The sequence below is a fragment of the Sardina pilchardus genome, chromosome 10, assembly GCF_963854185.1.
Source record: "Sardina pilchardus chromosome 10, fSarPil1.1, whole genome shotgun sequence".
Lineage (NCBI taxonomy): Eukaryota > Metazoa > Chordata > Actinopteri > Clupeiformes > Clupeidae > Sardina > Sardina pilchardus.
The window spans coordinates 19,857,107-19,877,141 of NC_085003.1; the positions used below are offsets into that span (position 1 = coordinate 19,857,107).

General features: G+C 42.7%; 5 protein-coding genes across 5 annotated transcripts; 4 read left to right on the forward strand and 1 right to left on the reverse strand.

Moving 5' to 3' along the window:
- Nucleotides 1-73: 73 nt before the first annotated feature.
- On the forward strand, nucleotides 74-2,908 carry LOC134094514 (calponin homology domain-containing protein DDB_G0272472-like). Its single transcript, XM_062548056.1, has 2 exons — nucleotides 74-2,051; nucleotides 2,721-2,908. The coding sequence occupies exons 1-2, from the start codon at nucleotides 74-76 to the stop codon at nucleotides 2,906-2,908; spliced, it is 2,166 nt and encodes a 721-aa protein (XP_062404040.1).
- Nucleotides 2,909-4,063: 1,155 nt separating this feature from the next.
- Nucleotides 4,064-9,768, forward strand: prmt7 (protein arginine methyltransferase 7). Its single transcript, XM_062546882.1, has 17 exons — nucleotides 4,064-4,309; nucleotides 4,588-4,624; nucleotides 4,741-4,890; nucleotides 5,046-5,154; nucleotides 5,265-5,377; nucleotides 5,745-5,977; nucleotides 6,104-6,284; nucleotides 6,376-6,500; nucleotides 6,788-6,923; nucleotides 7,089-7,172; nucleotides 7,288-7,335; nucleotides 7,679-7,768; nucleotides 7,870-8,031; nucleotides 8,235-8,309; nucleotides 8,433-8,593; nucleotides 8,774-8,870; nucleotides 9,323-9,768. The coding sequence occupies exons 1-17, from the start codon at nucleotides 4,215-4,217 to the stop codon at nucleotides 9,479-9,481; spliced, it is 2,055 nt and encodes a 684-aa protein (XP_062402866.1). The 5' UTR covers nucleotides 4,064-4,214; the 3' UTR covers nucleotides 9,482-9,768.
- A 56-nt stretch (nucleotides 9,769-9,824) lies between these two features.
- Nucleotides 9,825-13,005, reverse strand: ciapin1 (cytokine induced apoptosis inhibitor 1). Its single transcript, XM_062546884.1, has 9 exons — nucleotides 12,878-13,005; nucleotides 12,021-12,183; nucleotides 11,767-11,910; nucleotides 11,427-11,506; nucleotides 11,171-11,339; nucleotides 11,000-11,076; nucleotides 10,790-10,908; nucleotides 10,595-10,676; nucleotides 9,825-10,486 (listed from the first exon to the last, which is right to left on the reverse strand). The coding sequence occupies exons 2-9, from the start codon at nucleotides 12,175-12,177 to the stop codon at nucleotides 10,376-10,378; spliced, it is 939 nt and encodes a 312-aa protein (XP_062402868.1). The 5' UTR covers nucleotides 12,178-12,183; nucleotides 12,878-13,005; the 3' UTR covers nucleotides 9,825-10,375.
- coq9 (coenzyme Q9 homolog (S. cerevisiae)) lies at nucleotides 12,939-17,008 on the forward strand. Its single transcript, XM_062546883.1, has 9 exons — nucleotides 12,939-13,091; nucleotides 14,200-14,440; nucleotides 14,788-14,923; nucleotides 15,050-15,192; nucleotides 15,625-15,709; nucleotides 15,804-15,908; nucleotides 16,062-16,217; nucleotides 16,337-16,390; nucleotides 16,592-17,008. Exons 1-9 carry the CDS (start codon nucleotides 12,953-12,955, stop codon nucleotides 16,625-16,627), a joined length of 1,095 nt encoding a protein of 364 aa, XP_062402867.1. The 5' UTR covers nucleotides 12,939-12,952; the 3' UTR covers nucleotides 16,628-17,008.
- A 251-nt stretch (nucleotides 17,009-17,259) lies between these two features.
- On the forward strand, nucleotides 17,260-19,898 carry polr2c (RNA polymerase II subunit C). Its single transcript, XM_062546886.1, has 9 exons — nucleotides 17,260-17,440; nucleotides 17,601-17,650; nucleotides 17,770-17,838; nucleotides 17,919-17,971; nucleotides 18,104-18,232; nucleotides 18,372-18,423; nucleotides 18,540-18,708; nucleotides 18,801-18,875; nucleotides 19,250-19,898. The coding sequence occupies exons 1-9, from the start codon at nucleotides 17,355-17,357 to the stop codon at nucleotides 19,392-19,394; spliced, it is 828 nt and encodes a 275-aa protein (XP_062402870.1). The 5' UTR covers nucleotides 17,260-17,354; the 3' UTR covers nucleotides 19,395-19,898.
- Nucleotides 19,899-20,035: the final 137 nt, after the last annotated feature.

The following is a 20,035-nucleotide window of genomic DNA, read 5'->3' on the forward strand; positions in this document are numbered from 1 at the left end:
TGAGAGAATAGAGCTGGAGACTCTGAGGAAAATAATAAAAGAGAGAGAAGAAAAGCAGAGACAGAATGAGGAGATGGAGAGGGAGCAGGATGCAATGCGAGTTAAGGCCCTTGAAGAAGAGAGGGAAAGCATTGAAAAGGAGAGAATGAAACTGACAGAGGAGAAGAGGCAGGTAGAAGAAATGAAGGTTTGGATTGACCAAGATAGACTGGAGCTTGCAGCACTAAAACTGGCTGAGGCTGAACAAAGAGAGAGAGAGTATATGGACAGAAAGCAAGAGTTTGAGGATGAGAAAAGAAAGACTGATGCAGAAAGAGAGAGAGTGAGGGAGGATATTGAAAAAGACCTGAAAGAGTTAGAGGCTCAGAGAGAGAAATTTGGAGAAAAGGAGTTGAGGCTCAGGGAGAAGGTGGCAAAGAAAAAAGAGAAGTTTCTCGTGAGAATGAAGGAGTTGGAGGCTGAGTGCCAAAAACTTGAAACAAAGAAAAAGACAGTGGAAGAGGAGCTGAAGCTAATGCAGGGGAAAGTGTATCACCTGAAAGCACAGCTGCTGAAGGACGAGAGAAAAAGGGAGATGCAGAGAAAAGAGGACAAAACGAGCCAGTCGAGGCTTGAGCAGGAGCGGACGTTGGAGAAAAAGAGATGGGAGGAGCAGATAGAGCTGGAGAGAAAGAGACTAGAGGAAACCATGGCGATGGAGAGGATAAAACTGGAAGACAGTGTGGAGCTGGAGAAGAGGAGATTGTGGGAGAACCTGACGATGGAGAAAAAGAAAATGGAGTATAACATGGAGATGGAGAAAAAGAGACTGGAGATGGAGAAAAATAGACTGGAGGATAACATGGAGTTGGAGAAAAGGAGACTGGAGGATAATATGGAGTTGGAGAAAAGGAGACTGGAGATGGAGAGGAAAGAAGTGGAGGCTCAACGACTGCACTTGATAGAGACGGAGAGAAAGTTGATGGAGAAGGTGACAATGAAGAAAGAAAAGACTGCTTCAAAGATGAAAGAGGTTGAGGAAGAATGGAAAAAGATTGAGGCAGAGCGAAAAGCCATGTTTGAAAGGATAGAAATTCAGAGGATGGCATCCAGAAGGAAGCAGCTTGAGGATGAGTGGAAAAAAATAGAGAGTGATAGGAAGACTATGGAGGAGAGAATACAGAGTGAACTCAAACAAGTGGAGAATCAGAGAGAGAGACTGATGAAGATGGAGCAAGAGCATTGGGAGGAACTGGACAAGCAAGAGGGGAAATTTCTGGACAAGTTAGACGCTGAAAAAAGAAAACTTCAGAGAAAGAGGAAGTGGCTCGAGAGGGAGCGAAAAGAACTGGATGAGAAGATAGAGGTTGAGCGAAGGGAGGGAGAGATTCAGAAAGAAAAGCTACAGGAAAAAGAGAGGAGACTGCGGCACAAAGACACCACAAGACGAGACAAAGGAGCCATGAGAGAGATTAAGATTGGGGAGGAGATGAATGAGATGGAAATGATGATGGTGGAGAAATTTGAAACTGAGAAAAAATCATGCCCAAAGAAAGAGGACACACCAAAGAAAGCTGTTGTTGTGGAACATGTCAGTAGCCATGGCGATAATAATTGGGATGATAGTCCTCAGGATACACCAAACAAATGCAAAACCTCCTCAAAGAACCCAAAGGCTGAGATCACTGATGAGAAGAAAAATGACAATGATGAAGATTCTTCCTGGGACAGTGATGAGGAGGAATTATTCCCACAACCCAAAAAGCCAATATGTAACATCTCCTACAAGCATCTTATTGCAGGGCATCTGAAAGAGGACAAAAAGGAGCCAAAGCTTGATGCCTGTGTTGGAGAACTGGAGAAAAGAAACGCACCCAAAGTTGGGGGGTCGGTGACTGCAAAGGACGCTGATGATTCTCCATGGGACGACGATGAGATTGATCTGGGACCCATCCATCTGAAAGACACCACATTAAAGAAAAACACACCAGGGAAGACCAAGGTTATCGTCAAGGACAATACTATCAAACATGATGAAAGTCTCCAGGCAAAGAAAGGGCACGGCATGGAAGGTGAAAGGAAGGGAGATGCAGAGGAACAGGATGGTGATGATTCTCCCTGGGACAGCGACGAGGATGACTGCAAGGTCGCCACAGAGAAGGAAGTGGCTAAATTGATAAAAAAAAATGAGGAAAAGGAAAAAATGCAAAACAAGGGCTGTGGCATAAATAACACGGACAACACACAAATGGAGAGAGGAAACGTGAGCAACATGCCAACTGATGTGAAAGTGACTGCAAAGAAAACTGTTCAACCTTTGGATGTGGACGACGAGTTTGAGCTAAAGGCAAAATCTCCAAAGAATATTCCAGAAATATCAAAAAAGCCTCCAGAAAAAGAAACTGATGATGAGTTGTATGACCAGGAGCTTGAGGCTCTGGTGAAGGAGTTGGAGACTGACAGCAATGCACAGAAAAAGGATATTCATGTCTCGGCTCCAAAGACAACGGTTGGAAAACCATTAGAGACATCCAAAGCAAATGTGTCAGCTCCAAAAGTGAAGGGTGGAAAATCATTAGACTCACCCAAATACAATCTCCCATCTCCAAAAGGGATGATTGGAAAGCAGGCGGGAGCATCCAAAGCAGATCTGCCATTTCCAAAAGAGGCAGTTGGGAAGCGTTTGGCGCCGCTAAAAGTAAATGCTTGTGAAGTGTCTGAATTGTCACAACCTCCCAAAGGCCGAATAGAGACTGCAGAAGCAAATGTGTCATTTCTAAATGTGATGGATGAACAACAGCTGATCCCACCAATAGAGGAGGGGAAGAATAGTGAGGACGAAGATGACATAGACTATGATGAGATGTGGAGGGAGATCGAGGAGACGGAGAAAAGAATGAAGCAAAATAAGAAAAACACAAAATATTGATACAGCAATCATGGTCAAAGTGCCCATGGCCACTTGTGCTGTCTTTTCATGACCCATATTACCTCCTGTCACTACATTTAAACTGCTTCCACACAACACCTTTCTCCGAATGTGGGACAATACTTGTTCCTATAGTCTATTCCCCACCGTCACTGTTCACTGCTGCATCACCTGCAATGTGAACATCATTTACAACATTTAGTTACATTAATAAAATGTTTACTTTTATGTTTGGAATGTCTGGATTATTTACTAGTGTGTTATGTTTAAATGATTTACACCACCATGATGGCTACTTTTGAATTAATCATGTTCATGGCCTTGCTTCTCATACATCTAATAAAAAGTAGCCTACAACATGCTTTCAACTATGGTGAAGAATGACAATATCCAAGAGCAAGGGTAGCTTATCTTATGTCTGAGCATTTGGAATTCTGCAGATTGACAAATACCCAACACATAGTACTGTAGCCCAGCCAATTTCAAAATACTGTTACGGCTGCATGTGCTCCCAGTAGGCTACTCTTTGTCCCTGTTCTCTCCACTACCTCTGCAGGAGCACCTGACCAAATGGATCAGGAGTTAAACACACTTGAAGATCCTGATCCTAGAGAGAGGCATTTAGGGTGGGGACTGATGGCTGTCTTGCTGCCCCTCAGCCTCCTTGCTGGGATTTTGGTATCTTTATAGCCTAGTAGTCTCTTGTCATGGTGTAATAAATCCCACTGGTTGGGTAATTTTAAAAGGTGTTATTATTTATGAGGAGTTTGGTTAGCGGTGGGATTTTGTTCATCCCTACCAGGGCCACATAATGGTGGGGTGTAACAATACATAGAACAGGATGACATTGTCTTTGTGTCATCCATAATCAAAGAAAATCATTAGGCTACAGTAGGCCTACAGCATCAGCTTGTCATCTTGCTGTTTATGAGTGACTGAAATGCAATAACACAATTCAACTATATCCTGATAGTGATTTCTATCTTAGTTTAAGTTAAATAATATGCTACCTTTTTAGAGCAATTCATCCAGTGTATGCACCACGTCCTTGGGCTGTCTCCTAAACATTTCTCAGGAACTCAAACCAGCGCCCGTCTAGCTGTCTGGAAAAAATAAAATCGCTCTTCCAACCCTCGCGATACCTGGTCGAGACTTCACTAGAGTCACGTGGTTGCATGGGCGTCCGAAGCATGTCTGCCTCCATGAATGCAATGCTGCTGTAATCTTCATCATAGATGAGCATTTTATGTGAATTTTCGGAAGCATTCAGAGACGTCTTTTATGAAAGCACGGAAGATTTGGTATCATGAAGACGTTTTGCGGCCGCGCTAATCCTACCACAGGCGCCCTTGACTGGGTGGAGGAAAGTGAAGAATATGATTATCATCAAGAGATTGCGAGGTAACGTTAGGCTACATTCACTCCTCATGCGATTGTGAATATCATTTTTTATATGTATATACGTAAGAGTCCAGGATTAACAAGACACCAAACGACATTCTTATATCGTTTGTCTAATGTTATCAATGTTTTGAGATAATTTACTAACATGATGCAATGATGTTATGTGTGAAGAGTCAAGAGTGCATTTTCTAGCAACGACAACATTTTCTTGTATTCGAGAAAACCTGTAACGTTAGGGTTAACCTTGATCTTACATCTGGATTCTCATTGAACAGGTCCTGTTATGCTGACATGTTACATGACCGGGACAGAGTAAGTATCTGCTGAAATGGATGAGTAGAGGATGTGCTCTGACTGCTGGTGTGTTCATTTCATATATGGTTATCAAATCATCTCTGAACTAAGATATGTGTTTTTGTCTGTATTAGAACGTGAAGTACTACCAAGGCATCAAAGCTGCAGTTCAGAGGGTAAAGGCTCGTGGGGAGAAGGTTATTGTCCTCGACATCGGTACTGGAACTGGTCTGTTGTCCATGATGGCTGTCACTGCTGGAGCGGATTACTGCTATGCAGTGGAGGTTAGAAGTGAACTTGATGTTCCCATCCTGTCCTTTTACTGAGCACTCACTAGAGTGGATGCTGTAACCAGGCACAGCAGCAACAACAACAACAACAGATGGCCTTCAAGCTGAGCTGTAATTCAACTTGGGTGAATTTGTTCTGTTTCCTGTAGGTCTTCAAGCCCATGGCTGATGCTGCAATCACAATTGTTAAGAAAAATGGCTTCGCTGATAAAATCAAGGTCATCAATAAACACTCCACTGAAGTCACAGTGGGTCCAGGTGAGACTTGCCATCCCCTTTCTCTTCCCTTCTTTACGGAGCACACATTATGTGAGTTTGAAAGTGCATTTTACTTGTAAGAGGTTAATTCAATGGTTCCTTTATCACAGATGGAGACATGCTCACAAGGGCTAATGTCATTATCACTGAGCTATTTGACACAGAGTTGATTGGAGAAGGAGCCTTGCCCAGCTATGAACATGCCCATCTGCACCTAGTCCAGGTAAAGAGGAGTGTGGGGTAGCATGTGAGATACACAGAGATGGCATCTTGTGAATTGGTGATAAGCTTTGTTCTTTATTTCAATGCTTAACCATGCAACAACATATCGCCATCATCCAAAGCCTACCTTACACTGACAAGATTTGGGAAAGATTCTTGAAAGATTGTAGTCTTTTAACTAATGCCCCTCATTCAAGCTTTACTCAAAAGACTACAATCTTTCAATAATCTTTCCCAACTCTTGTCAGTGTAAGGTAGGCTTTATGGGGCCACGAAAAAATTAGATTTTAGTAACTTACACATTACATTAAAGCAACATAACCCCATTATGGCTCACACAAGTCTTGACCCCTCCATGTCCTACTCAGAGAGGCTGTGAGGCGGTGCCCCACCGTGGCACTGTGTACGCCCAGCTGGTGGAGTCCGAGAGGCTGTGGAGCTGGACGCAGCTGCAGCCCGTCGAGCTGGACGATGACAAGCGCCTGATGCCACCCGCAGACGTGGGTTGCTGCGCAGGAGCGCCCTCTGTCTGCGACATTCAGCTCAGCCAGGTGCCCCCACAGTCTTTCACACCACTCGGACCACTCTGCACCATGTTCAGGTGAGTGACGGCATGTAGTAGAGAGCCACTTGAATCATTTGTAAATATTTTAACTTCATAATACTATGATAATACATAATAATACTATGATAATACATAAGAATACTTCTTACTTATTTTATACAGCGTGGACTTCAGCCAGCCTGTCAGTAGTGCCTCACAGTCCTACTCATGCAAGTTCCAAGCCCAGGCCAGCGGACAGGCTCAGGTCATCTTGTCCTGGTGGGACATCGACATGGACCCCGAGGGGACCATCGTGTGCTCCATGGCCCCTAGCTGGACCTACTCAGACCCTAAGGAGTGTCCTGTGAGTACGGAGAGGACGTTTCTACAGTGACCAATGAGTCTTCGGTCTGATTATTTGTTTAGGTCTTATTATTGTGTTGTTGTGTGCACAGTGGCGGGATCACTGGATGCAAAGTGTCTACTTCCTCCCGGCTGAGACGACAGTGAGAGAAGGGGAGGAGGTTAGTCTCATTGTGAACCATGATGACTATAGCCTCTGGTATAACCTCTCCAGCAGGTAAACTTACACAACAATTACACAGCAATTTAGAATTACAAACATGCAGTGTTTCTATTTATTATTGCCATTCAATAATAAATCTTGTTTGAATAGGCTTGAATAAGTGTAATGCTTACTGATAAAACACATATTTCCATAGAAATATAATATGCATTGTTGTAAAACCAAAGAAGGTTTTGGTAAAAATGCATGGAAAGCATCTCAGATTACAGAAGAACGAAAAATGGATGTATTCTTTCCCTCTGCAAAATTTCATATAATTAAATCAAAATGTAAAATATCAGCCAACAGAGCAGTGTGGAGAGGTCATTGGACCGGCCCATGTGTACCTGTCAAGCCCACCTGGTGTGGACACGACCTCGCTTTGGAGAGCTGAATGACCGACACAGAAACGAGAGCTATATCAGCGCCCTACGCAGTGTGAGTTACACTAGCTACTGTAGTCATTTCACTGTTAGTCTGTGAAGGTTTGCTTTGTTTGATCACCCATCCACATGGCATTGAGATATATTGTAAGTGGCTATATGGCTTTGAAACGGTCCTCATAGCTCATATCTGCAATTAAATATTTTATTTTATTGACAGGTGTTAAAACCTGACAGCATTTGTCTCGGTGTGAGTGATGGAAGTTTGCTTCCACTCTTAGCGTCCATGCTTGGTGCTCAGAAGGTAAGTCTCGCTCTTTTGACCCACACATTATAATCGGGTTAAAATCCACACACATGTCCAATGTTTCACTTCATAGTCAATCTATAATTAATGACCACTCTCTACTCAACTACAGGTGTTCACTATTGAAAACTCTGGCATGTCCCGTCAAGTGATTGAACAGGTAATACTTCACTTATTTCATTCTCTACAAAAATGAAGGTATCCTTGATGGCTATAGATAGATAGATAGATAGATAGATTAATACTGTGTGCACTGAGGAATGTCATTGCTTTTAGAGGTATTTCACAAAACTCTTAGCTGCTACTATGTTTTATGTAAATGTGTTTATGTGTTTGTCTGTGTCTGGAACTATTTGTTTGGCTGCCATTTTGACCAGGACTCCCTGGCAGAAGAGACGCTCAGTCTCAATGGGACAATCCTGGCTAAATAAAGCTAAAAAAAAGAAAAGAAAAAAGATTATCTCAGTAGAGATTAATGTGGATGGGGTCTTTCCTCTTCTCAGATCCTCGAGTTCAACTCCCTGAAGGGCAAGGTCCAGGTGTTGGGGATGCGACCTGAACAAGTCACGTCTGCAGACCTCGAGGGCCAACAGGTACTCCCTACCTCCCCAAGTCTCTTGTCGACTACATGCTGTGGCTTGGGTGCTGGACAGGTGTGTGACCGGCGCTGTGTTCTCTGGGACTCTGTCCTCAGGTGTCGGTGTTGGTAGGAGAGCCGTACTTCAGCACCACCCTGCTTCCCTGGCACTCGCTGTTCTTCTGGTACTGCCGCACTGCTGTGGCCCAGCTGCTCCGGCCCAACGCCACCATCCTGCCCAGGTCCGCCACGCTCTACATGATGGGAGTCGAGTTTCGGGTAAGAGGCCTCTGTGTACTACTCGCCCGTCTGTCTTACTTACCCCATTGTAGGCATTCTTTTTGACAATACATATAGGACAATACATATAGGATATTGGCATGTCTGTTGTCATATTTTAAATATTTGTTTATTTTATATATATATATTATATATATTTATATATATATTTTATATATATGTTTTTTGTATTCCTCTCCCAGGACCTGTGGAGGATAAGGGCGCCATGTGGGACGTGTGAAGGCTTTGATGTGGGACCTATGGATGAGATGGTCCAGGTGGGATGCATTCTCACTGCCTTACCTGGCCTTTCATTGGAGCACAGATTAATGAAAAGTGTCATTCAGTATTAAACTGTGATGTATGTCAATGGGTTTTTAATGGAGTTGTATTCCTCTCAGCAATCTTTGGATTTCCGTGAGTCACGCGAAGCAGAGCCACAACCCCTGTGGGAGTACCCTTGTCGCGCCCTGACTGAGCCCCGCCCTGTCATGACCTTTGACTTCCAGCAGTGTGTTCCCGAGCAACCGGTCAACAGCCAGGGGTCAGTGCCACTCCTGAGGTAAGACGACCAGGTTCCTCTCTCATTTGAAGACACCCTATATCTCAGAATATGGACCCCATGGGTGCAGGGCAGGCTATTTAGAAAATGTGGTATTCTCTTTGGCCCAGCTTACATCCACCCATCAAAGAGTTTTTGTAAACCCAAACGCTGTGATTGTAAGCAGTTTATTTTGTGCAGGAGAGGATGCTGCCACGGCATTGCTCTGTGGATGGAATTCCAACTGACGGACGATGTCAGCCTGAGCATGGGTTTAGTGGAGCCTGTCGGTGAAGAGGTGCGTAAAATCAAAGCACGCAACATCTTGTTGCTCCAATTACTTAGACCGAGTTTACAAGATGGTTATATTAAAGGAATAGTTCGGTATTTTACACTTTAAGCCCGTTTTCTGTATTGCCTAGCCCCAAAATCTCGACGATTGAGCCTGTTTGTGGAATTTGGCAGCTTTAGAATGGAGCTCTGTATGGCTTTAACATTGCTCGCTTTGTGTATGGACTATTCTGTCCTTAAAACACCCCTAAACGTTTGTTTTTAAAAATATGCAGCTCACCGAATGGTTTCTGGTCTTCAACGATCTTCTATAGCAAGTTTCGCAGTGAAATTCAAATTCTGTCGTGTTATATTAGGCACCATATTAGGTGAGGTATCGGAAAAAGTACTTCCGGGATTTCAAAAATCTCTGATAAAAGATGACGGAAGCCGTATTTTGAAATATTCCTCTCTCTGCAGGGTGCCTGTGAATGGAGTCCCCATAGAAAGCAGGGGGTGTACTTCCTGAGGTCAGCATGGGAGAGCTCAGGAGACGAGAGAGCTGCCGTGTCCTACAATCTGACCTTTGACCCCAGCATTGGTGACATCAAGATGGACTTTTCTGTTGCTTTGCCTTAATAGCCTGCACATGGCTTTTAAGTGCACGAACTGCAAAGTCTTGTTGTGAAAAACAAAAACAAATGGATAACTCTCACTACCAAAGATCAAGATCTCATTCAGATTTTCTTTTTAAGTATTTATTTTAGTCTCTGTACTTTTCTCTCCATATCGAAAACCTTTTGATAATCCATTTTTTCCCCTGAAAATATTGACTTACCTGTTACATTTTTGTAGCAATTCACGTAGGCTATGACGCTGTGTTTTTGACAAAGATTAACAAATATTAAAATAGGTTGTGTTTTGTAGTGGAAAGAGTGGAGTGTGAATTTATTTTTGCAAAATACATCAAAGGTAGAAATAGTACCTATAATTACATTTTTATTCTTAAATATTACACTTTATACAGACACATCAGTATACAATTCAGAACTCTGTGCGCATTGTTTGTCAAACAAAAGAGATCAACAAGAAATATGAACAAATCATGGTAATTCTCTACTTCGATTGGTAGCGTATGAAGTGCACATAATGTAAAAGGTCAGCATTAGAACCTGCTGGTATACTGATTGAATATTGATAAAGAATGCAGTTTTACTGTACAGTGTTTACCATTAAATCCACCTAGACTTTAGCCATGTACGTTATGCGAACAAATAGCACACTTTGGAAAGCGTTACTGTATGGCAATTCAGTGATGGGGAGCAGATACAGGTGCCATCAAAGAATCGCTCTTGTTCTCTCCTCAGTGCCATGAGAGCAAAGCCAGCTCAAAACGTGTCTGAAATGTGTAGCTTAATGGTGGTTCTGACCTTTCTACCTATGCCGAGATCCAAAATCAAAGGCTGACGGGTGGGGATGGGAAGGGAGAGGAATGTAGACTGTGCCAGCGAACTGACAAGTGTCTATGAACATCTATGCATCAGTGAGCTGCATTTTGTCCAACAGCACTTTCTCTCCTGGCTTAAAAGCAGGCATCCCAAGGTATGGACAGCTGGCACATCGGAAGGCATCGCCCAAATAACACTGCAAAAATCCAAAAACCTTGAATTAATATCGCTGAAGTTCAACACACACAAGAAGAACAGTCTCTGTAAGTAGTAAGATGACTAATGGTTGAGGGTGGAAACGTACACTTCCACAAGCAGATTTGGGCTGGCTGGCTTTCGGAGCTCCTTTGCTCTCCTGCTCCAACTCTTCAGCTAGTCCACATGTACTAGGGTGAGATGAAGAATACAAAGATGAGGGACCTTCCTATTTTGGATATTCAAGTTTACATTAATGGCATGTTTCAAGTCCTGATAAGATGCAAGAATGCATTTCCCCTACCAGTTCTTGCAAGCCTTTTTCTTTTTTGCACCTTCACCACATGTGGGGGCTTTGAGAGAGGCTGGGTCAGGTTTCTTGAAGTCGTCTGCGTCAAGAAGAGCATCTGAGTCAATCAGATCCTGCAGACAGAGCAAGACAAGGTCAGCCATCATATTTTAAATTGAACAAGCAGTGACTTTTTCAAAGACACAGGGCTAGACCGTCACTCACCACATCATCATCATCTATGTCATTAGCAGACAGAGTCCACAGTTTAGCTGCACTTGGGTCGAGGGCTGGTTTCTCCTCTAAAATACAAAGAAGTACAGTGCACAGGTTGGAAAATCTCACAGGAAAATAGTCAAGTACGTACAGTGGCATGTGAAGACCATAGAAACCCACCTGGTTTAGGCGTCTTCTTGCCGAAGCTCAGCTTGAGCTGGCTGGTGGCGCCTGCCTCATAATTAGGCTTGGCTGCTGATAGGCGCACCCGTGACAGAGTGTTCCCCTGGAAGCCTGTGGCTGTTCTCAGAGCTGAAGTGGCCTCTGTGGACAGTGGTTCTTTCTTCACCTGAAAACAATGCAGGCTTCAGTTATTGTCTGCAAGCCAAACAGTGTCTGAAAAACTACCACACAGCCCATGTGTCTATCTGCTTACCTCGGTGACTGAGATCAGACCTGATAGCTTCAGGGCTGACATTAGCTTCTCTGCTGTCCTCACACCGTTGCTTTCAGAGCCTGGTGGAAAGAATATTAGATATTACTTTTCACCAAGGAAATGATCCTCTGGTTCCTATTTTGCACCAACTATTTGGGGGTCTCAATCCAAGTAACAACTGCAAAATTCCTCCTCCAATAAATCTTAGCAACCTTACTCCTTTACAGTCACTTGCCAATGACAACAAAGCCCACTTAGTCAATTGACTGACTACAATTGGGCTATCATTTTTCTTGTGGCAAGTTTTTTGTTCAGCTGAATTACAAATGGCGTTTCTCACCGGTAACTGCCTCCTCTAGAACAAGCTTCCCTCCAGGTTTCATGATTCTAGCAATCTCCTCCAGTAGATCAGAGTTATGGATGGGCGAGCTATCAGACAGAAGTCCAGTCAGAACCCAATCATAGCTGGACGCTGCGTGAGAAGCTGATAAGAGAAGAGCAACACAGGTCATCACCCATACAACACTGGAGTGAAACATCATACCATCAGTAAAATAGGAACATCATAATGTACAAAGTGACAGAGATACTCACACAACGCAAGTCTTTCCATATTCTCCACTGACAGCTGCCCCTGTTCACCTACAAGCCCCCCAAGAGTTTCGGCGAACTCCTTCAGAAGTGCTGGAGACGATGGCTGAGTCCATACAAACAGAACCCGGTCACCTGCTTTCAATCCCAAGTCTGCCATTTCAACCTGTATCAAAGCATTTGAATCCGAGCATTTAATATGCAGGTCTAAACCGGTTCCCCTTTAAATAGCAGTCACAAAGCTGAACGTCCACAACACATCATTAATGTCCTGGCCGGCCAGCAGCAGGGAACATTGTCATTTCAAGCAGTCATGGTATTACTGCTGAAGATGACAGCTATTAAGTGCTTGACCAGAGGCCTTGTGCCCCTGATCATGTATCGACCTATAAGAACGATAATATTTGGTTTCTGGACATTGAATACTCGAACTACAGGCACAGTTCAGAGTCGCACGTAAATAATTTGGCTTGCCAGTAATGTAAACAAAGAACATTCGAGTAAAGCAATGAGAGGAAACTGGCTGACTAACGTAGTAGCATAACTAGCAGCTATATATCTGATATGACCCATAACTAAAACTCATTCTAAACCAAGAGTTTACATTACGCATATTGCTGTCTTATACAGAATCGTCTTCTTAAGACATATTCTCTGAATGAAAAATATTCCACGTTGCTCTAAGTGAAGAAAGATAACAGCTAACATTTCCTATAATGCTAACTATCTGATAAGATGACAACGTGACGCAGCATATAAAATAACTGTCATAATTTTAGAGAGAACTTCATCAGGTTTGGTAATGATAGTATTCAGAACTAAGTTGTGATGGCACACTGTAACGCCAATTCCACACTTACCCGAATTAAAATGTCGATGTAAGAAATTTCACCTCAGTTCACCGCTCTCCGCTTGGCACCCTCGCTGCTCCACTAATGACGTTGAAAAGACATGCGTACGTGTGGTCGCATGCAATCTACGCAGTAAATAAACGGAACGCGAAGTTCCAGCTGGACATGGCGGCGCTATTAAGAGGACTAAAAGCTGGGAGGGCTTTGCGGAGTCTGGGAAGTGGTGAGTATAGAAGATGGTAATTGCATTTTTCTATTGTGGTGGTATTTAGCAATGTATCATGTAACGAAACCTTTCTGCAGCGTACATCTAGCTAGGTAGCTCATGCTTTTGCTAATGTGGCTAGCAGTAGCTGGCTGGTATGTCGCCAAATGTCATATGGAGTTGAGCAAGGTGATCCTGTCCTGAAGGGCAGCATTACGCGAGCATACTGTGGGTTTGTGGAGAGGAAACGTTAGAGTTTATCGTTTGATTTATCAGTTGGTTTGTCATAAGAAGCGTGAACTCTAAGCATTTGGTATAAGTCAGGATAAAATTAGCCTGCTTGCTATGTGAGGAGGGGGCGTCACACTCCTTGGAGTAACGTTAACTGTTAGGTAAGCCGCTCATCAGTCTACGTGAATCATTCAGTAGATTTGTTTGTAGTCCAGTAAAGCAAAAGTCTCTGTGAATAAACACCTGCTGAATGAATACGTTGACTACAAATACTGTTAAAGAAGTTAAACATAACTAGTTACATGCACCCCATGAACGTCAGCCAAGCACCAATCACCAACCAGTCACTGTGTTATGTCTTGTCTGTGGTGTTTGTGTCCTTTTGTTCATGTTGTACCACGCTGAAGACAATTGTCTGACATGTCAGACAATAAGTTTTTCTGATTCTGATTCTGATGAATAGATATGCTTGATTGTGATCAGTTTCACCAGCTGTTTGCAACATGCAGTTGTGTTCCAAGTGAACACTGTTAAGATATATTAAAGTGTTTCTTAGGCGTGACTTAGGCGTACAATGATAAATGCCTTTCCATCTAATCTTTCATTTACTCATTAATTCATTCATTCAACCTTTATTTTATTCTCGGGAGTTCATTGAAGGTCATCCTCATTTTCAGTGATGCCGAGATTACAATAATAATAAAAAAAATAGTAGACACTCCTGTAAAATGTACAAATAGAACAAAACAAAATAAGCAATTAAAGACATACAATTGTAGAGGGCAAAGGGAAATGGTGAAAGTAGATGTTTCCATACTACATCTCGAAAGAGCTTGGTGTCCAACACACCCTAAAAAGTCACTCAGCATTTAGCCGAGGCTATCTTTTCTTCCAGTGGCAGTGCAGGCAGCAGCCAATCCTCAGAGCAGCAACATCAGACGAGGCTTCCATCGCGCTGCCCTGCTTCGGGTGCACGATGAGTCCAAAAATCCTGCATCTTCCTCCTCTTCCACTCCTCACCATGAGCACTACCAGGCCCACTCATTACCTGCTGATGAGGGCACATCGACTTCCACACATGAGGCATCTGCAGGTGGTGCTGCCACAGGGCAAGAGGACCCCCAAGTTAACACAAGGTTGGTGCTGAATGCCCAGTAATGGCTTTGAACAGTTTGACTTAATCTACCAATGTCATTCTATGCTAGCTCCGTCAGACCTAAGCACACACGCACACTCAGCACATATGCTGATCGTCCCACTCACAGAATATCCACAAACACAGCTCAACAATTGAAAATAAAGGCGAGACTATCATATATGGAACAGATGCTCTAACACCATTATGTGCTCCCTCAGTATTCACTGAGTGTACATGTTTCTCTGTTGCATTGTTTTCGGTCAGTCAGTTCATTACTTTGAATAGATCTGTTTGGATTTCAAATGCCTGCATCCCTTCATCCACCATGCCTTTTCTGAACCCCAGCTACCAGGATCAGGGTGGGGAGCAGAACGAGGACTATGAGACTGAAGAGCAGCTGGCAGAGCGCATCCTGACGGCAGCTCTCGACTTTGTCCCGCAGCATGGTTGGACTATTGAGGCGATTGCAGCTGGAGCAGAGGTAAGTGGATTCTATTCAGAGGATGGGTGGATGTTGGATTGTTGTTGTTGTTGTTGTTGTTGTTCACATATAAAATGAAGACAAGAAAATGACTGATTTAAATTGACTGATGTCCTTGTGTGTTAGACTTTGGGTTTGTCATCTGCGTCTACCGGAATGTTCATTAATGGAGCTGGAGACCTGGTGCTTCACTTTGTCGGACATTGCAACACTCAGCTCACAGAGATCCTGGCCGACCAGCACAAGCACGTCCAGCTTGGTCAAGCTGAGTATGTCCTCTCTCTCCTCACCTCAGGATAAGAGTGCATCAGCAATACTTTACAGTAGATGTTGTGGCAGTTCCCTGTATACGTGTGTTTGTTTGTGTTTTTGCGGCTAGCTAGTTATATTTTACTGCTCCTATCCAGCGTCCTGTGACCCGTGAAAGAATTGCCATATAATTTCCTTTAAGCACACTGTAGCGAAGTACCTTATCATTATATTCTAGAGTATGTTAGGGAAAGTTAATTGCGTGTGATGTAAAAAAATATACTCACTTGTCATAATGAAATTATATGTTATGAACATATAAGTTCTCTGTTGCCTGCCCCTTTGAAGAGTATTATATCAAGTAGAAATACATTATACAGGACTGACTGATGGTCATTTTGTATTTGAGTGTTCTATTATTTTATCGGGGCATATTTGTGTGCTTCTTGCAGACAAAAGAAAACTGCAGAGTTTTTGCGAGATGCGGTTGAGACACGGTTGAGGATGTACATCCCTTACATGGATACGTGGCCACAGGTATTATGGCATTACTCATGCCGCAGAAGGCAGTGTGACCATTCGTTTTTCCTCTACTCTAACCCTTAACTTACATATCTGTCTTTCTTCTCAGGCTATGAGCATTCTGATTCTCCCACATAACATCCCACACAGTCTAAAGCATCTGTCCACACTAATGGATGACATCTGGTACTATGCAGGTGATCGTTCCACAGACGTGAGTAGCCTCGTTTGCATTTTTGCTATCTTCTGCTGTCCCTCCTAACCCCATACCATCTGCAACTCAGAATTATTTCAGCAGTGTAGTCTCTCGCTGAAGAATGTTGTGTGAGCTTGTCCTCAGAAATCCCTTTTTTTCCATGTTGCACAGATGAACTGGTATACCAAACGGGCAGCCTTGACTGGGATATATAATACCACAGAGCTGGTGATGTTGCAAGACTCTTCTCCGGACTTCCAGGACACTTGGACTTTCCTTGACAACCGTATCCAGGATGTAGTCAACATGGCTGGTACAGCAAAACAGGTATGATATGAACGTAGTGTGGTGTAATTACTGAAGGCCCTCTACCAACAACCTCGTCTGAATCTGTATTTGATTTGCATTCCCTGTTTGGTTAATTGCAATGTTCTTGTGTCCCTCAGGTGGCAGCCACTGGTGAGGCGGTGGCACAGGGACTTATGGGAGCTGCTGTTACTGTAAGTTAATATTAGATCTAGTTCTCTTCAGTTTTCAAATTATACAATTATAGAGAATATCTGTTCAGTTATATCTTAATCAGCATCAACAGGGATTACAGTATCATTCACCATATCATCAGAAAATGCCCTTGTCATCTTTCATTGAAACATTTCACTGTGTCTGTTGCTGTGGCTGACTGGTGTTATGTTTGTTTATAGCTGAAAAACATGACCGGGCTTAACCAGAGAAGATGAAGTGGTGTGTGCCAGCGTCACCTTCACGGCTCTCCCGACCTCTACCCACCAAGAGTGCGTGCTCAATGTCCAAGCACCCAATGATTTTTGTCACTTTACTTGAAAGCAACCTAAATGCAGGGGATGATGTGCTTTTGCATTTTTTCTTGCCTGTGAAGACACTGTAAAAGAAAATTGCGGTGCCATCTGGTCTATGTTTTGTTTCAGCAGGGTTTCAGCTGTTAGTGTCTACATCACCCCCCCCCCCCCAACCTCCACCTTCCCTTTCCCAAACCCAAGAATATGTTCCATTGTATTACTGTAAAGTTAAAAACAAAATAAATGTAGTACATTAGCATCAGCCTTTGTTGAATTCTTCAATAAAATTGACTTGTATATTTACCATGGATTTGTTTTATTTTTATTAAAAAAAATATCACAACACATACTCATTTCTAAATCAATGGGGCGAACAAGACCTGGTTGAAATTGTATTGCAATTGCACTTTGCATCATAACTTCAGCCTCAGACATACTTTACTCTGACATAATTTTGTATGGGTTTTTATTTTCTATTGTATAACGTACCGGAAGTAGATGGTGCACTTTAACCTGGATACGAAATCCCCGTTAGAGCCAATCAGAAATCGTGTTCAATCCAGTGCCGCTTTTCTGGAGTGTATTCAAGTGTGCTAGCTACATGTTGCTTCTGTTTTTACCCAATATTTCATAAACTCTTGTGTTCATCATGCCGTATGCCAATCAGCCGACAGTGAAAATCACAGAACTCTCAGACGAGAATGTCAAATTTGTCATCGAGAATACAGATTTATCGTGAGTGTTTGTGTTTACGCCGTTAGCATAGTGTCTGTTGTTAGCATTTGTCGTGTTGGTCGTATTCAGGGCGCTAGAATTGCTAGTATATTTTTGTTATTTTACTATCAATGCCATTTTTGTATAAAGTTGTATGTCTTCTCTTGTTGAATCCTTGCAGGGTTGCGAATTCTATCAGACGCGTTTTTATGTCAGAGGTTCCGACTATAGGTGAGGAATGAGTTGTGAATTGTGTGTTGTGCTTTTGACCACGTTCAGAAAAAAAATCTTAGTAGCTTTAATCGTTTTCTCACTTAGCAATTCGTAACTTTAACTGTTTTCTCACTTAGCAATTGACTGGATCCAAATTGATGCCAACTCTTCTGTTCTCCACGACGAGTTCATAGCCCACAGAGTCGGTGAGTAGCAGCTACATCCAGATTTTTGGAGTGGGCACAGATATTACGTTTTTGTGTGACAAGCATGTATGGTTTCCCAGGTCTCATCCCCCTTACAAGTGATGACATCGTGGATAAGATGCAATACTCCAGAGTGAGTGTTTGAGAGCCGGATTTACTCTTAATTATTTACAATAGGCTATAGGCATTTACTTCTATGTCTCACAATTTATATTATGAACTTAACTCTGCAATCTCCTGTGTTCTCTCCATGTGTCCACTGCAGGACTGCACATGCGATGACTTCTGCCCTGAATGCTCTGTTGAGTTGACCCTTGATGTTCGCTGCACAGAAGACCAGACACGACATGTAACCTCCAGGGACGTTTTATCCACCAACCCACGTGTGATACCTGTAAGAGGCACTGTGATAACATGCTGTCACACTCAGTGGATATGCTGTACTGTATCAGAGAGGGTTAAAGCGGAGTCAGTAATGAAGGATCTTTGACTGTATGTAGCAATGTACTGATGTTTGTAGCTTGTGTCTCTAGGTGACCTCAAGGAATCGTGACAACGATCCCAATGACTATGTAGAACAGGATGGTGAGCCAAGACTTTCCCCTTTTATTTTCTCTTTCAGTTTTTTGTTTATTACCATTTCTGTCATCTCCGGCCCGGCTGACAAACTCCACTCGCCTGTTCTACTTTGATTCCAACAGACATCTTACTTGTCAAACTTCGAAAAGGTCAAGAATTGCGTCTCAGAGCATTTGCTAAGAAGGGCTTTGGAAAAGAGCATGCCAAGTGGAACCCCACCGCTGGGGTGGCCTTTGAGTATGATCCTGACAATGCGCTCAGACACACTGTCTTCCCCCGTCCAGAAGAATGGTGCGTCTCTGCCTTGAAAGTTGGCTGAAAGTGTTATTAGCTGTTGATTGCCTATATTCTATATTCACTTATTCCTGTGTGTCTTGTGTCAGGCCAAAGAGTGAATACTCAGAGATTGAGGAAGATGAAGTGCAAGCTGCTTATGATCCAAACGGCAAACCAGATAGGTGAGTATTGGATTCAGTGTTGCCGGGCTTTAATGTCCTGCCCCTTCAGTAAGAGGTCAGACAGTATTGCCTTTTGCCTAGGGGGCTAGTTTTGCAGTGATGATGGGCAATTTGTATTTGTAAGAATTACTGCAGCACCAATAACTGTGGTCAGTAATCAGATAATGAATAACTGTGGTCAGTAATCAGATAATGGCATGTTGGTCCTCTACATGTTAGTCCAGCAGAATGTGCTTTTTTTATGTTTGTTGTTGAATGAGATGATCCTAGATGTATGTGAAAAACAAGCACTTTTTGATGACTCTTGTATCAGTTCACAAAGCATTGTGTGATGAAAGTGGACTAACTGTCTTGTGCCTCCAAACCTATGGCAGGTTTTACTATAATGTGGAGTCCTGTGGTTCCCTCCGGCCAGAGACCATAGTGCTGTCTGCCCTGGCCGGTCTAAAGAAGAAACTGAGTGATCTGCAGACACAGTTGAGCCACGAGATCCAGAATGATGTACTCACTATCAACTGAAGAAGTCTGTTATGCAGTTATGCAGCATGTGTGTATTATTTTGATATATAGAGTCTTTACCTCCAAGACATGAAATACATTATTTCCTAACATGAGAGCAGAATCACCCCAAGCCATCATTAAATGACCCACAAGATCCTTCAATACATGTTATTTTTTTCTGTTTGTTTCTTGGAAGGATGATATCAGTATGTATATAGCAACGTCCTTTTTAAAATAACTGGATGGCTAGGAAGTCAGGCCACAGGGTACCTAGTTTTGTCATTGTTTTGAAACCAGGCATTTTCTTAAAAAAAAAAACCAAATGAATGAATAAATAAATAAAAGATACAATTCATTATGGGTTTACCTTGTTTTGTAACTATTTGAATCAACTGAATCTGTGTTCTTAGACATTTTCTTGCCTAATGCTTTTTATGCATAAGATGCCATAATAAACAAAGCCACTAAAATCACATAATAATATTGCACTTGTAAATAAAGTACCATTTTACTTCGACTTCTTACTTGAATACAGTTAAATAGTTGGATATGGTTGTTTTCAAATATGACGCCCATGACTCATCATGAGCACCAAACAGCCCAAATCACTCGCCAAGGCTTCCATTGATATTCCAGAAGCATCCTGCGACCCACCGCCA